The 17,578-nt window shown below is 42.3% G+C and overlaps 2 protein-coding genes and 1 long non-coding RNA gene across 3 annotated transcripts in view; 2 read left to right on the forward strand and 1 right to left on the reverse strand.

Moving 5' to 3' along the window:
• Nucleotides 1-1,006, forward strand: part of CCDC43 (coiled-coil domain containing 43) — a 10,289-nt gene extending 9,283 nt beyond the window's left edge. The window contains exon 6 of the transcript XR_013924572.1: nt 228-1,006. The gene's annotated coding sequence lies outside the window, so the exon portion shown is untranslated. The remainder of the gene's footprint in view (nt 1-227) is intronic.
• On the reverse strand, nt 337-16,205 carry MEIOC (meiosis specific with coiled-coil domain). The gene is made up of 6 exons (XM_080369834.1): nt 14,884-16,205; nt 14,662-14,766; nt 11,297-13,139; nt 9,504-9,638; nt 5,341-5,521; nt 337-4,078 (listed from the first exon to the last, which is right to left on the reverse strand). The coding sequence occupies exons 1-6, from the start codon at nt 15,069-15,071 to the stop codon at nt 3,855-3,857; spliced, it is 2,676 nt and encodes an 891-aa protein (XP_080225960.1). The 5' UTR covers nt 15,072-16,205; the 3' UTR covers nt 337-3,854.
• On the forward strand, nt 3,850-5,092 carry LOC308055641. The gene is made up of 2 exons (XR_013924573.1): nt 3,850-3,985; nt 4,870-5,092. It is a non-coding gene; the product is annotated as an uncharacterized lncRNA (long non-coding RNA).
• Nucleotides 16,206-17,578: the final 1,373 nt, after the last annotated feature.

Here is a 17,578-nt window from a genome sequence, read left to right on the forward strand (position 1 = left end):
CTTCTCACCACTTCAAGCAAAGCAAAATGAGATGTAGGAGAGGGCTTCCCAGCTGGCTGCATCCTCCTGCCGGCCTTGGTTTGCAGCAACAGCATGTTAGGATTTGAGAACAGAGCAGAGCCCCTTTCTGATCTGTAATTAAGGACTTGCTCCTACGGGGCAAATGTGAATTTATTTACGCTAGCCTTGAAAAATGTATTTGCAAATACATGTATTTATGCTGCCAGGAACAATGCTACGTCTTCATTCTGGCTGAGCTGGGAGCGCAGGGCTTCAAGCTGACCTCAGCGAGGGTAAGTGCTGTTCTGTAGCAAGAGAAAGATGTTATGAAATAAATATGAGTTGCAGCTATAAGGCTGTATCACCTGCAGGCCCTTGGTAAGGTAACTGCTGCGCTGATGTGAGCGTTGGCCACAGCAAATTGGTAGAGTCCTTAAGCTATTTTAAGACTTCGTGCTGGTAGCTGGAAAATGGTGCTCCCCAATGTCTTGTGTGGGTGAATATCGAATGTTATTTCTGTGGCAGTTGCCAGGGCGAATGCTTTAACGCACGCTCGGTGCTGAGCAGCTGTAAGCCAGCTGGATGTGCTGGGTTTATGTGCCGGTTGCTCTTGCTGGGCGCAGCTGCAATCAGGAGCCACCTGTGGGGGCTGAATGCTTCTCTTGGCCCCCGAAGGGCTTGTTACTGGCTGTTTCCAGCCTTTTTCGTGACTGTCACCTGCCTCTGGAGAGAACACTTAATTTCTGTAAACTGAGTGTGAAGGAGGAGCTGCAGCGCGCTGGGGGTGCGGGAGGAACCGGCGCGCCTCGGCCCCGCGCTGCTTTGTGCTCCGGGTGCCGGGTTCGGTGGGGAGGGGCGGCTCCTGGCAGCAGGACTGTCCCCATCACCTGCTTTCGGCACCCGCCTGATCCAAGTTTCATGCCTCCTGTTTTAACTAGCTGCTGCAAGTGTGAGTATCTAACTGCTTTATCTTTGGACTTGAATAATAAAACTGGTTGGCAAAGAAGCAGGTTTCTCTCTGTCACAGTGACTGCGGTGCCCGGTGGCGTGGTGGGGGGCTCCCCTTCTCTTTGCCCTGCTCTCCTTGCTGTATTTCTGAGGGCTGACCTGTTGCTGCCAGGGTGCTGGTCCTCGTTTATTCTCAGCGTTTCCCGAGGCTGCCAGTGCCTCCCGTTGCCTTGCAGCGGTGGCCCCTGGCTGCAGCACAGCGTCTCGGGTGGGTGGCACCGGCATGTGGTAGCTGCCAGAGGAGAGGGGTGTCACAGCACCACTGCACACAGGGGCCGCGTGTCCTCAGCACTGCGGGACGGCTCTTGCCTTCTCCTGGGAGCTGGAGCCCTTCGTACACCCCTGAGGCAGCCCAGGTCAGGCCGGGTTTGAGGAAGCTGCCGGCTGCACGGGGCAATCTGAGGCTTCCACTGGGACCTCAGTTGCTCTGGTGGCAGCAGCTGCCCTCCCTTGCTGGCAGTGTCTTGGGTTTTTCCCACACTCTGAAGCTCTGTGACCCAGTACTGAACTTCCCTGAACCCCCACTTCCAAGCGAAAGCGAGCTGCAGGCTGGAGAACAGCATCTGCCGCCTCCTGACAGGAATGGAACACCGCTGCTGGGCACAGGTGAGGACAAGAGGCTATGGTATACGTGCCAAAATGTATACATTCTGCAGAAGTACGTTTGGGTTTAAGAAGGGCACGGTCGCAAGCGTGCAGCGGCAGCCCCCTCACAGCGGCAGGTCACCTTTGCTGGTACCGGCTGCACCCGGCAGCGAGGTGCCGTGTTGTGCCCCGCGAGCTGAGCGCGCTCCCCCCGGGCTGGGACAGGGCGCAGCAAGGCCCAGCCCCAGGTCTCACAGCTGCCCGGCAGCACCAACCCAGGCAGCTCCACTGGCTTCGGCTGCTGGAAAGCAAAAGCGTGTTGTGGTTTGTGCAAACATGCAGGCACGAGGATCAGCATCACCCGAAGGGTTTACGCTGCCCCTGAGCCTGTTTAAGCACAGCTGATGCTTCTCAGCCTCCGGGGCGCGGGTCTGCTGTCAAACTGTCAGTAATTCCTGCTGCTGCCTTGGTGCCCAGGCAGATGCTGCCTCTGGAGAGGTAAACGCTGCTGCTAGGCTGATACGGTATTCAGGAACGCACTACTGGCATCAGCACCAGGGGATTTACAGGGTAAGAATGCTTGAAGCAGACTCCTAAGATACTGAGAAATTACTGCGTAAGCTTCCTCAGGCAGTACAGTGCTCGTAACTAACAAGATACTTGCAAATCCAAGAACTCTGGCTTTGCTGCACTGAGAGAATTTTCTCTCCGTTTGTTTGTTACTGGCATTTCTCTCTACAAGTCAGTAATTTCAGCATCACCGCTGCTTTACGCCTCGTAACATACTTCAGGAACTAACTGAAAGTTACAGTCCCCATTAACAGATCGAGTTGTAGGAGCTGGGGCTATGAAGACAATCGCAGAACAAATGCTCTTCAATAAAAGCTGATTTATTTCTTACCAGACAGACTAAAGTCAGTACAGTATTGCTTTTAACACCAACATATCCTAGGTTAAACGCAACAAATCTTAATGCAGTGACTTGTGGTATGATGTGCTTTGCTCTCCTGCCCCGATAAACCCACTCTGGCAGTACTTTAGTCATTTCAGTGATCAAAACAGTTACTCGCTTTCTGCTGCATTCTCATTCAGTTTCTCTCTCACATCATCTCATGTCAATTTGTGGTGCAATCACATCTTTTGCATGTAAGTATTTCCAGAAGTAGGAAGAACAGAGACATTTAAAATACCAGGGTATCTAGGCAAGGACAGTTGAATAAATTTAATCCACACATTATAAACGTGATGCTAGAAGTGTTAAAACCCCACGTCTCCTGAGCCACATAATAACAACATTTCATATCAGTGAATAAGTTATGCATATTCCATACAGATTAAGATACACAGCTGAACATTAAGTATTAATATCTGTCAAAAATGCAGAGGTAAACTAATCAGTCTAAAATATGACAATGAAATTTCAAACCAAACTAGTGAAAGAGTAACTTTTAAGAAAACCTAAGTTTCAAAACTTTGTGATACCTCTTCCGATTTTAAAGCTAAGTTATTAAAAACAATACTCATTATTTCAGCTGCTGCACAGCTCTTCCAAGGATGATCCTGTGTGCATGTCATATTTTGATTACGTTTAAATACTTTAAAACGGAGGTTCTTTTTTCCCAAAAGCACACCCAAATGATTTGAACATGCTTACTAAATTGCATAGTTTCACAACAGCAATTTTGTCATACCAGTAATTTAGTAGAACCCTGTGCATCTCCTTTCACAAACTTTGAATCTAAAATCTCTAATTAATAAATATTTATATTTTAAATATTTAATTTTACATGAATATTGGGTAGTCTTAGCATTTTTTCCTCCCATTTCCACGTTTTAGTTTGATAAGGAAACCAATTTTACATCACAATCTTACTGGATCCTGACCGGACACCCGGTCTTAAAGACTGCTGTCTTTAAGAATCATTATTTTAAAACCTACTTCCTAAAGCAAAACTAAAATAAGTTATCAGAACAGTTGTATACCAGGGTTCACCTGCAGAAGTTAAATAGTATCTTGGCTGTTAATTAGTCTGATTATTTTTTAAGTTAGCATTCACCAGTTTGGCTTTACGATATTCTGATGCTGCCTGTTAACGGTTTTAGTAGAACCCGAGAGCTCTTAAAGCAAATTCAACTCGTCAAGATACAGCTTTAAATATGAATATTAATAGGTCAAACTTTTACAAATAATTAAAAAGAATTAGCTTATCATTCCTCACACATCCACACTACAGAGATTTTTGCGTGCAGCTGCTATTTGGTTAATGCTTGCTTACTTCAGCCCTCTGATTCATGATCCTGCCACTGTTTGTATTTTCGCACGCTTTTTCTTCAGGTGGCACCGTCTCCTGAAGAGCTTTCTCTCGACCTGGTTTTCCAGCTGAGGATTTTGGTAAGGTCATCTGCAGCGCGCACCAAAGAGTTGTACGTGCTTTACGTGTCACTACGCTCATCTCTTTAATTGCCAAAGCAAGAGCCAACACAGCTGCAGGGAGGAAATGGTGTTATAATCTTTATTACACAGGTCATAAGCAAGCACTACTTGGGATTAATTCACCCTAGCAATGCTAAAAAGCGCAAAAATTTGTTGGCCCTTTTATTGTCTGATTTTGTCTGTCTCTTTATAAGGTTGTAAAAGTCAAATCTGAGAAAGTAGTGATTTTTATGCCCTTGTCCAAAGAGGCAGTTATATGGAACTTAGGTACTTACTTTATTAAAGCTCCTACTTGGCCGTCACCTACTGTCAGTAGCACCTAAAGCCTTACAGTCAGCTCTGGTTTTGGAAGTATGCCATGTACACGCATTCTAAAGGCATCTCACTCCTTCCTGTGTGAGCCCACTGCTGAACATTTACAGCAGCCCCCCCCATCCACAAAGTGGATAATCTCCCCATCTCGCCTAAGAAATTAGTAAGACAGGTGAAGGAACAGCTCGTTTATGGCATTTTTTTAAAGCGTACAGATCGCATCCTGCAAACTTGTGTCAAACCCTGCCACTGTAAACTGAGGAGTAAGGCAGTGCATTTATTCAACAGCAATGACTTAATGCATAGATAATGCTTTGATTTTAATCCCAGTCTGTGTGTGAAGAAACAAATTCAATACCCTCTTCTAGGCAGCAGAGTTCTCTGGCAGAACCTGCATGTAATTTTGGCCTAGGCGCACACTTGCTCCACTTGGATCTTCGTATTTGGATACGATTAAGAATAAAAACATTCTGACCAATATATTTTTGTGTATCCATCCAAAATATGATTCATAATTTATGTCAATCTAGGACGGAACATGCTGGAAGAGGAAATCCACTCATAAGGCAAAGCCATCTTCATCTCTTTGCACAGACTCAGCATGGAGACACCATGGAAGTTCTACACCAGAGTAATGACACGGCTAGAGGGGTGATGGGAACAGGAATGAGGGACAGGGAGAAGTAATGCAACAGCTAAGTGTCATCGCCATTCCCAAACTGCATTACAAATAAAACCCCTATTACCTTTTCATTACTTGCTAGTTTATTAATTGAATGCACTCTGAATCGATTTAACTCATTTATCTCTAAAATCTAGTTTTAGTGTCCTCTCAAAACTGTTATCTAAACCCCATACAGTCTGCCTTAATCAAAGCTCTAGACACTGAAAAATAAATTGAAACTTTAATACAAAACCCGACACGCTTTTTTTTAAAATAGACTTGCAATATGTGTAGGCTTTTTCAGCTACCTTATAAGAGTACATAAGCATAGTTATACCTCTGTCATCTTGGCATCTGGGAGCTCCTTGCCTCTGTCGATTTGAAGCATTTACAATTTCATCTTTTCTACGTGACTGCACTACATGAATTACCTCCAGATGTTTATCAAGAGCAGTAGAAATGTTAGCATGAAGGGGAGAACTGCGAAGGCGCTCCATTTTTCCCAGTAAAGTCACAACCTAATGAATATTTTACATGTTACAGCAGTTCAAACTATATTCATCTAGACTTCAAGAAAATTAACTAGATTAGGAAGAAGAGATTAATGATAACCATTATTTTCTTTTGAGAACAGTTCATAAAGTTACAGTTGAAGTAGTTTTAAATTCTTACCTAGGGTTTCTTCTTCTCCAAAACTGAAGCTGTAGAATACCTGGGTGTGCACAGCACAACAGCGAAGCTAGAACACCCAAATATTAGGACACCCAGCTTACTAGTTAGTATATACACAACTCTGAGACAACTGTGCAACAGGAAGCAGTTCCATGACAACATCCATGATCTAAGACCACTGTGGTCCTCCCTCCCACCAGTGCTGCTGCAATTACCTGGGTGAAAACCGGTCCCACAGAAACTGGCCAGTTTTCACCCAGATGATCTCCTCATGCTGTGCCAGAGCGAAGCAACAGGCAATGCGGGAGAGCAGCAGTCTCAGTCTGGACTGGCTAAAGCTGCTGTGGAAACACCTGTGTAGGCTGGCTTTCCGGATGGATACTCAACACTAGAGGCTCCTCAGATAATATTGAGCACAAGCATTCAGAAATAATACAGGTTTGCTTAGTCAATTGAAAATCTGCATCTTTGTTGTCTTGTTTATCTTAAAACAGTCACATTACTATGAATTTCCCCTTGGTGAGCAACTCCTCACCCATGATTCACAGACCACTGAAGAAGCTGGTTCCCGGTCTGCAGAAGGGTGCATTCAGGAAGGAGCAAGCTCCCGCTGCCAGACTTGTCCTGCTTTCCCTTAGACCTGGCAAAAGCCTGGGGCAGGGGGCAGGAAACAGGCAGGGATGAACTGTGCAAGGTACTGTGACAGCAGCGACAACCAATACGCTCAGAAAGGGACATTTCACATTGGTAAGGAAGCCTAGAGTTTTTTAAAAAAGTGAAGGGATAAGTTCACATGAAGAACTGAGGAATCAGTTACTGGGACGTGAAACTAAAGTAGGTAAGACTGAACATCACTGGATTTGTTTCTGAGGAAAAAGACAGATTTTAGAGAGTGACACAGTAGGGTTACACAAGCAAGTGGAAACAAAGCCAGAGTTTAGAGAGTGACATAGTAGGATTGCATAAGCAAGTGAAACAAAGTAAGATGAACCTGACAGTCATTTCCAGTCTTACTTAATAGTATGTCCACGTCCACAAAATTACTTGCTTTCTGAAGGCCTGGTTTTCAGGTACCACAACTAGCAGGATCCACAGCTGACAGTTAAATGCCTACATTCTTTATACTAAGCCTGGGAGAAGTGCCAGGTATCTAAAAGCAAAATCCACGAAAGTCAGCAAAGCTGGACTGCCCCAGCAACCCCATGGGGATCACTGAAGGCTCAACTGCTTGCCTTCCCACCCCCTCAGGTTTTTCAGAAGTTCCTCCTGCGCTCCTGAGACGTTTCCTTCCACTCACAACTCAGAGGCATTAACTAAAGACACCCTTCTCTTTCAAAGCACAACCGGTCCCTTTTGACTGTCACAGGGCTTGCCAAGTAATTCAGACCCTTCACTGGGAAAAGCAACAAGCCACCAGTGACGCTGAAGCTGATGCTGGAATGGCAGGGTCCCAGTGAAACAGCCAGAAGAGCCATGGACCCTGCAGTCTGGAAGTAAGCATACACCATGGGACTGATGATGTTTCAGCCCCAGCTTTGATGACTGTTCTTCACAAAATGCTGTATTTGGAGCAGGAACTATAAAGCTTTCCCCGGCTCACACAGATACCCTCACTACTAGAAATAAGCTTCTATTTCCTCTCTCTGGCAAAAATCATTACCACTCCAGAATAGAAGAGCTTCAACAGGACAAGCTGAACATCCAGCCTCGGGGTGGCTATGGCATTCTCCAGTTACAGCAGAGCTCTGGATTTACATCTCCCCAGACACAAGGGAGGTGAGATGCAGTCTGTAGAGAGGAGATCCTGGCTTATAGTTTGTCCTTTGACTAACTGGTTTTAATAGCTACTGATGATGACATAGTGGAGGAAGCTACTGTCACCTCTCCATCAGCTATGCTTTGTTCTGGAACTGAAAGCAACTGCAAGTGGAAGACTCAAACAAGAAAAGTGTATGACCACGAAGAAGACTTAACTAGATGCTCCACACAATGAATAGTCAATCCCAGATTCTGCCAGCTCAATTTCCATTGAAACTTCACACCAGTGTTTCTCTTTGGCCGTTGCTGAGCTTTTTGATGTTAGAATCCACATTCAGCAGCACCACTGTGCTTTTGAGCATCCTTAAACTACTTTTCAGTTGCTACCTAACAAGTGTGTGAGGTTCTATACCTGTAGATGAATTATAGAGGGCTGTATGAAAAAGTTTATTTGTAAAAAGTTTGTGATGATTGGTAAAAACATGAGGTATGAAATGTTAAAAAGAAAAAAGGGGGAATTGTAGAGGAATGAAGCTGGGTTAATTAATATTGATAACATACAGCTGTGGGCTGGCTTCAGGGGCAGCGGGTTGGCTGATGTAGACAAGGTGCAGCCGTGGCTGGTTCTGTTAAGTGGTTGCACAGCCAATGAAGAAGCAAAGAGAAGAGTGAGGGCACCCTGGATGAGCAGAGACTAGGAGAAGGCAGCAGAGGGACTGGCATGAAGAGTATGTTGGTATGTGATGGTAAAAGACCTTGTTGCAGCTGGCTGTTTGAAGAGTGCTGCAACATATACTCTGAAATTTGGTTCCTCAGATGGCTAGAGAATATTGAGTCCTTTTTAAGAATCAGTTTTAAAAGTACTAGGACAAGGACAGGCAAGCTTTCTGAAAGTGAAAACATGCTAATGCTGTTCTTTTGGGCCTCATAAAATAGTAGTTTAAGAAGTGTACACCAAGCCCATCAACACATCTTTCACTATACTTTCTACTCAGCTGTATGAACAAAACCAGGCAGCTGCACAAGATGGGTTTCAGCAGGCAATAAGCAGACACGGCTCCACAGCTTATTTCACCTGTGTGAGACCAGCATGAAAGGCTGCTGCTCACCACTGCTGCCTTGGGAGTGGCCAAGCTCAGCAGTACCAGTTCCTCCAAGAACCAGCATTTCTCAGAACAACAGCTGCTGCCTTTAATCCCACGTCCCCCTGCAGGGGCTGGCTGCAGCTCTGTGCTTTCAGCCCCCATCTCTGCACCTTCTGCAGCGTAAGGATCCTGGCGCTGGCCTCTCAGCCTCAGCAGAGCCAGATCAGCCCCCTGCTATTCTGCTGGCAGCTCAGATCTGCTCTGCTTGCACTCGCCTCCTCCCTCTAGTCTCCCTTGCAGAATTCTGCGCAGGCTGCTGCTTGACAAAGCAGCACCATACTGCACGCTGGCACCATCGTTTGGCCACAGAGCCACAGGCAGCTCAAAAGACACCAGTCATGGTTGCCATACAGGTTATGGCTGTTTCGTTTAAGCAGCAAACCAGTAATATATAAAAATCAGGCTGAAGTTGCATCAAATAACCATTCTGCATTAAAAAAAAATAATACAAGACTCTCAAGCAAACATATATCGAAGTCTTACAAACATTAATTGCTTTTCCCCCACAAATGCCTCCTCTAATACAGCATCTACAAATCTATAGTGAACATTTCTCTGCTGAGCTGCTCAAAACGGAAGAGCTTAAAATGCAGGCACACCTTAGAGCTGTGCACACAGTTAGGCTAGATGACTGGATTCTGGCATCTCATGCACACTCTTGTACTAGAAATCACATCCTCCTGGCATGTGCGGATATAAATGTGAGCCTCAGCCACTCGGTGGGTTCCCTGGTAACAGCAGCAGTGAACCTGGAGCTGTAGAGATTCTAGCAGGGACTGCTGAAATATTATTCCCTGCATAGCACTTAAGAACAAAGCTATTTTGGGAAAAGCTGCTCTGATCTTATGTATCTTATACTGTACTCTAAGTTTTGTGTGCTAAGTTCAGTAGATTTTTTTTTTTTTTTTTTAGTCCCACAACTCACTCTGGCTTGTTCACGTAGCTGGTCCACAATTAAGCGATCAACTCTTGATGGGTTTGATGTCAGCCTTGGAATCGGAGTGTTGTTAGCACTGGAAACCTTTTTCCCTTGGAAATTCTTAGCAAGAGTTGATTCAGTCTGCAGGAAAACAAAAGAGTAACTCCCTAAAAATGTAAGCCGCAATGTGCGCTTTATTACAGAAACAAGAAAAAGCCTCAAGACATACAACTTCTTTCCCTTAGGGTTTTGGATTTTATTTTTAAAGCAGATAATGAGGATTCAAGCATTTAGAATTTAACCATTTGGTAAGACAATCACCTGTTCTAAGTGAACAACCACTTTACTCAAAGCAGTTCAGCTAAAGTAATTATGCCAACATAATGTGTTTCAGAAGTGCTATGTCTTCTCACACTCTGACTACAGCCTGTAACAATTTTGCCTGTAAATAAAATAGAGGGAAGTCAGAATTCCAGGGCAAAAAAGAATAAGCAAACAGATGTGGACCTCACCCACAAAATTAAATTAAGTCAGCAATTAACCTAAACTTTGTATAGATTAGTTGAACTACAGAAAGCTTTTGTTTTGTTAAAATGAAATCACACTTTATTTAGCCATCAGAAAATTACTGTGATACCTGACTGCACGATTTCAAATTCCATCTCTCTCACCCCATTGCTATGTCACTCTGGAACACCTGTTAACAATATATAGCTAGCTAAATATGTTTCAAAATTACATTTATTCGATTGTTTTGTGGTGGTCCACATAAAGCTGCAGCTTAATTTTCTCCACCTACATCCCCCTGCCATGCATGTGCCAGCTCCTTCTCTTTTTCATTTTTCTATGCAAGCCTACATACTACTCTCTCCTCTTCAAGCCAAGTTCATTTTCCCCCCGACCTCTCTATTCAAAGCAGCCACCAGCTTCTGTCAGGGAACACTATGGCAAACCTCCCTGTGTTACAGCTCCTCACAGCCAAGTTTCTGTTGGCGGACTGGCTCAACAGAGCTTCCACAGAAGAGCTGTCAGCCAAACTGCCCAGCCCTGCTATTTCCAGGTAACTTTTTGTCAAGCTTCCCTCAGAGAAAGTCATGGCTCTAACTGGTACTGAAATTCAAAAATTATCTGAACTGGTGAAATTAAGACTGCTTTTACATTCAGCAAGGGTAGTCTGGAACACTTTGCTCATGTGGAGAAAGGGTAATTGCTTTAATTAGGGCTTCATACACAGCTACGTGAATCTTTTAGTTCCTTTCAATATCAGCCTCTGATTTGGGGCAGGGAGTGGGGAAGAGCCCCTTCAAATACATCTTAGGTTTAAAACTTCAGAGAAACAGAAAGTGAGAAGAACTCATTGGAAGAACTAAAAAGTGTAGGACCTAAGAAATTTAATTCTTGACATGATTGAAGTTTGGTCCCAATTCAAAATATAATTACTGGATTTGTTTTCAATGTTTCCAGATGCACTGCATTTACTGTATTTAAAAAATAATTCTAAAAAAGTGTAACATGGCTTTATTAGTCCTATAACACCTTCCTGAATCCCAACACAAGAGACTGAAAAAGTCACTGAATTCGGGCTTTAAGTGCAACACTGGTTATGCTCCCAACTAGGCCACAAACCTTCAAAACTTTTTTTCAGTCCCAAACATACAGGGAAGCAAACTCTTTTTAGCATTTCAACTTGTAACAGTGAGAATTACCCACAATCTCTTCACTGCACCGAGTACAATGAGACCTACATCAAATCTGTGATATGGCATATTAACTTGGTTTATTTTATTTTTTTTTTTTACCTTCTTTCTTTCTTTCTCCAATGCTCTCCACTGTTCATAACATTCTTCTAGTCTAACATGAAGCTCACTGGCAGGCCCACTACGGGATTTAACCTGTCTTTGAAATCTAAATGCTGGTACAAAAGCAGAAAACAAATTGTCACCATGTATCTTATCATTAAGGTAAGGGTAGAAACGTTGTAAATCATGGCAGACCAAGTTGTGAGGCTCCATCTGAGGGACAATGGAATGGCCAAATAGGTGAGCTGATCTCAAGGGGAATGCACTTGAGCCAAGGTGCTGATTATGTCTAAAGTCACCCATCGCATAATTGTTGGAAAAGCTTTGAGCCTGTAGGCAAGTGACAGGATTGATGGTGTTACTATCTCCACTCCCCTGCCTGAGATTAAATGGACCCTGAGACTCCATTAAATCTTGGTACATGTTCTGCAACAACCCATCTGGGTGTTTTTGTCCTTCCAGATCATAATGTTCATTCTGTGGCTTCAATTGGAAATGGTGTTTGTTCGTATTTCCAGTGATCCCAAACTGCTGAGCTGAGTAATTGTCACAGAATCCATTCATCTGCTTGAATTTCTTTTCATTTAAATACTCCATGAGATTGTCTTCACCACTCCTAACTAGTGCTTCCATGCAAGCAGCAGACTGAGCTCTTTCTGTAGTGTTAGAACCAAAATCATGACTTGGAAAAAATGAAGGATTACCTTGACAATACTTGTGAATTAAATTACTATTTAAAGGGAAATTTGAAGATGGTAACTGAAAATCATTAGAATGACTGGAACTTTTTGGAAAAGCAGGTAAATTATTCAGTTTCAACAAAGGACTTGGATGCTGAAATGGGACAGAAGCAGTGGTTTTAATGTTCACCCAAGCTGGCCTTAAATTAGTCCCTGCTGAAGGGTTTGCTGTGTTTGGTAACAACGGAAGTGACACACAGCGCTCAGAATTCAGACGATCAGACTTGGAAAACTGCTGCCTTTCTACACCACTGTCATAGTCACTATTCCCTGGACACGTTGCAAAAGATCTTAATTCATAATCAAATTTTTGCCCAAAATCAGTGCAGAATGAAGCTTCATTTGCAAATTGTTTTTCTGGTAGAAGTCCTACAGCCTTGGGAAATGCAAAGTTCTGCTGATCTGAAATTGTATCTTCTATTTTTTTCTGAGTTCCTGATTTAACTTGAAGTAATTTAATATAGGGTTCTGTGTCCAGAGCCTCAGTGGTTCCATTTACTAATTTTTTATTTGCTTGGAGGCTACAATTGGTGCTCTTGTTAGGCTTCACTTTACTGGCATGAGAATATTCAGTGTATCTACTATAATCTGCGTTTTCATTGTATCTGTGAAACTGTGGAAGAAACATTTCTGCCTGCTTTTGGTGCAACTGCACATCTGCTCCTTTGGGACACACCTCCCTTCTGTACAGATAAGCATCGGCTCCCAAGTCTTTGATTACTTCTGAATACCCAGACTGGGGTGTAAAGGTGTTTTTTATATATGGGTAGTTCTGATAGAGGGCTGTCATCTTAATATTCTCACTAGTCTGCATGTTGCAACAGTTGGCATGTTCATTTCTAGAAGGATATAAACATTGCTCTTCAAGGTCTATGCCTGTAAAACCATGGTAATGTTCATCTACTTTTTGCTGTGATGCGAGATTACTGCTTTGCAAGTACTGTTTTTCAGTAGCAGATATGGATTCGTTGTTGTGGCTATAAAAGCCCGGCTGTGAGACAACTCCAACAACTGGTCTTTTAGTTTCTGGCAACAGGTCGTGGTGGTCTGCGATTCTGGTTGCGTTCACGGGCCATACTGGCTTCAAGTTGGAAGGGCAACTCCTTGAAAAAACAAGAAGTACACACTTAAGATTCTCATCTGTGGTGCTCCTCCTCCACCCCCAAATGCAGAAAAAGGTTTAAGAACCCAATTCTTCCCTAATAATTTCTTTCAATTGATTCAAAGATGTCTTACACCAACTTGTATCCACTGCTATCACCTTTGCAGTTCCCCTGAACTAGATAAGAAAACACTGTCTTGTCTGAACCCACCCATATAACCTTAGGAGCTACATACAATGCCTTCAAGCTGCAAGTGATGTTACATACTGAATTATGGTCAGTCAATCCTGTTGGGATTTACTGCCCATCACCATCAAAATACTCCTGGTTAAGCAACAAGTTAAGATAACCATACTTCCCATACTACCCACAACCTTTCAAAGCCATGTCTTAGCACTCCAGACAACACACTTCTATCATCTTGCTTGTTGCTTCAGAATCGCCTGTGTTTACGCTGGCTTACACTGCTTCCTGCAGGTAAATCAAGAATAAGCATCTTGGCACATTTCCTTTCCTTCCACTAATTACTATGAACTAACGCAGGACAATCTATCACTGACTGTCAAGGAAAACTGTAAACAGACTAAGTGAAAAATGGAATTACACCTGGAAGTCGTTACAGTCACTGCCAAATCTGGCAGCACTGAAAACAGAAATTCAACCTTAACTGTCTGAAGCAAAGCCATAAGTAAGCTACCTTTTGATCAAGACTGACTATCTCTAAAGTTCTGCCTCACTTAGCCACATAACCCATCACACGTACAGAAATCACTGCTATGGTTTGGGAAGACAGAAGAGTGGTGTCTGGCTTGGGAACCTTGAGAACTGGGTTCCCTTTCTTATTTCTTAGAACTAGAATACTCAGATCCAAGCAAAAGACCGTGAGCTCTCCAAGTACCTTGGGGATGCTAGATCTGAATCCATGTCAAGTTATTATAACTATATAATAGCTTCCTCTGATGCCAGAACATAGGCATACTAAACCTGACATTTAGATATGCAAATATTGCTTAGGTAGCATTAACATTGAGAAACATTAATTTTGCATGGAATTCTTCTCTCCTGCCAGTTCAGGCAAGTGTGAAAAGAGTATGAGTTTGTGTATTCATTCTGTGAATTGAAATTAATTAAGAAAGAAAACTAAAGTCTGAATTAAATCTTGATCTAAAAAAAAAAATAATAAAAAAAACCAAACTAGGCCAAGGCATATATTCGAGGAGATTTATTTGAATATAGCATTTCCCCAATGCCTGTTAAGGACTTATTTAAAAATGCCAATTAAGAAGTTCTGGAAATACCAGAAAGCCAGAAGCTACCACATAATGTGAGTACCTAGATCAAAGCTTTGAAGTATGACAAGCGAAATATTAGAAGATTAGGAGGAAGGAAGGAAAACCATAAAGAGCACAAGGACTTGCCAGCAGCAGATGCAACGATGACTAACAGAACACAGATACCAAGACCAGCGAGGGTAGTTTTTGTCAGAGAATACCAGCAGTGCCTGCAATGGGAACACACTCACCCCTCAAGACAATATGGCTGCGATTTATCTTGTTCTTCCAAGATGTTAGACACAAGTCCATATAAATCTGTTTCACTGCCATAATCATTCCTTTCAGGCTGAATCCTGAAAATTAATTGTTAATTAGAACAATTATTTCAATCAAAATATTTTGTAAGTTAACTTTAAAAATATAACCCATCTACTCCATCAACACACACATTCTCTCTCACAGATGACTACCTGGACTTCATATTAATCTGAGAAGCAGCAGGCTGCTTGGTATCATCTCCGCATGCAGACCACGGTGCATATAAAAGGGAAGTGTCCATAGCTGCAGAGTACTCTGATGTTGAAAGGGAAGAATCGTAGGTCTGAGGTAGCTCTACATTTTCTTCATTCTGTGTTTTATGTACAATAAATGCATTCATTTTAATATTAAACACATCAAATTGTTATTTCATCATTCTATGTGGTTGTAACCCAGTTCACTCAGAGAGTAACCAGAGCATGAGATGCAAGCTGGCCACATACTTCTGACACAATGCTATGGGTAACTTCAAGCTGGTGATTACTACCCAGTGCATATATAAGTAGGAGTAAAAATTTCAGGCCACGTGTCAGTCTAAAACGTCTACACCAGTTTCTAGTAGATGATACCAACAGGAGTCAGGAGACATCCCCTCCCTCCCAATCATTACAAGGTATTTCAGCTACTGAAGAAAACTTAGAGCCAGTTCTTTCCTAGAGGAAAGGTCTTTTACTCAGTTTAAGTAAAAGGAGCATTTGCTAGTTTGGTTTAAACATGACATGCTTTCTCAGCAAGTGAAAAAATCAATAGTCTTCACATGTTAAAGATACATGATACACGCCTTTATGGAGCTAAGTAGTTTAGCAACTACAGAGAGTGACACACAAAACCAGGTTTTATTCCCAGTAAGGCTTTCTGCTGCACTATGGACAGGTGTCTCTGCTTCATGCCTCAGTTCCTCACATCTGTAAAATACTTCTGTAAGAAAAAAAAAAAAAAAAAAAAAAAAAAAAAAAAAGAAAAAAAAGATGCCTGGTTGCCAGACTGAAGGACACAGAAGAACAAAGCCCCAAGACTCTTGGATAAAGTAACAGGTCTATTCCTGAAGGTATTGGGAATGTGTTTTCATTTGAGTCTTTTGCTTCAGTGAAAGTTTATGGCTATGAAAGGCAAAAATGAAAAGAGAGATCTGAGGTACTTAACTGTCATGGCATTTTCTATGGGTCAGACTAAGAACCCCCTGCTCAACAGGCTGGTTTATATGAATGTTTGGACTCTATGTCTGTAGCATGCTGTAGAAATATCTGTTGCAATACTTAAGCTTCTCCTTCTTACCGACTTCCCAGTTTTCCTGAAAATAGTTGTTTGTTCCTCACTTTGTCTACAATTGTTTACGCTAACAGGAGAACAAAGAACATAGTGAAATACTATTTTACAAAACGCCACATTGCTTCATCTGCAACTGTATTAAAAAAAGTCACTGCTCTCTCTGATGAACACTACAATGATGGAGATTTATTATGAATAAATCAAACAGGGTGATTTCTGTTCACCAGTATAAGCAAATGTGTTAGAAATTTTTTTTGACCATTTTGTTTACAAGCAACCCAAACTCTTACACAGATATAAAAAAAATAATTTACAATCAACTGAACCTGTGATTTGTAGCAACCATTCAGCAAGCCAGAGCCTGTCATTACGGTACTGAATACATCATTCTGCCTCCTGCCAGCGTCTGCACCACTCCAGCAGAGACCACCACCTCTGAACGCAACTTTATTCTATACAAGACAAGGAAAAAAGTGGTAGAAAGATGTAATTATACATAGACATGAGAGTTGCACATTTTATACCAACATTAACCAACACTTTAATTCACCTGTGGATTCTCCTTCATCTGAGTTTTCAAGGAATTAGTCCTACATACTGACATCAGAACAGTTTTCTATTTACTGTTAGAGAAGCTTAACCTAACAAACCACAAGAAATTCACAAGATGTTCAGTGACAGAGGAGGTGCAGATTAAAAGGAAACCTGCATTCTCTCCATGTACACTAGCTGAGCTTCCAACCACCTGAACCACCACAGAACATCAACTACAAAAACAGAAGAATTATCATCCCTTTCACCAACAACAGCACAGTCATTCAGCCTTCCGTGCATTGTGACACCTCTCATCCTTTCATCACTGTTCCTATTACATCATTTATGTTACAGGAGGCACGTATGTACATTTTCAGATTTCAGGAGCTAGAATTCTGCAGTACACATGCACTGGGAGCTACAGTGGAAATCTGCCACACCCCTCTCCCCATCACCAGCCTGGAAGTGCTCAAAAATAACTAGCTGGGCAAATAAGGAATGAAACCAAACCAAATCAAAGAGGTGTCTTTTCCTCCCTTCTTCAGAAGGTGAGGTACATAAGGAAAATCTAAAGTTTGAATAAAATTGACTAGCTAAAAAATCTTTAGCTCACAAATACAAAAGTGAAGTTACTTGCATAATATTTACAATATTACCATAGCTGCTCATTTGAAATGCTTATTAAAATCAGAAATAAGTTCCAAGTTTCATAGGACTACCATTCTGAAAGGATTCCGAGTAAGTGCTCTTCTCTAAAAAGATGTTCTTCTATTGGTACCCGAGGATGAAATCTCTGCATCTAACGTGGTCTACAGCATGATCTCCCTTCCAATTTATGCCACAGTTACAATTAAGTATTAACACATATTTTTTTCAGACACATTTTACAAATACATGAACACACAGTCGGAATTAGTGTGCAGCACAGCTTCATTTCTTATACTAATTATGCCATGTTTTCTCCTTAAGTTATCCCCTTGTCCACAAGGACAGCTGGCACCTCCATGATTTATGATCACAAAGAACAGGGAAATGTCCCAGTAC

The sequence above is a fragment of the Falco punctatus genome (genome assembly GCF_963210335.1).
Source record: "Falco punctatus genome assembly, chromosome: 19".
Lineage (NCBI taxonomy): Eukaryota > Metazoa > Chordata > Aves > Falconiformes > Falconidae > Falco > Falco punctatus.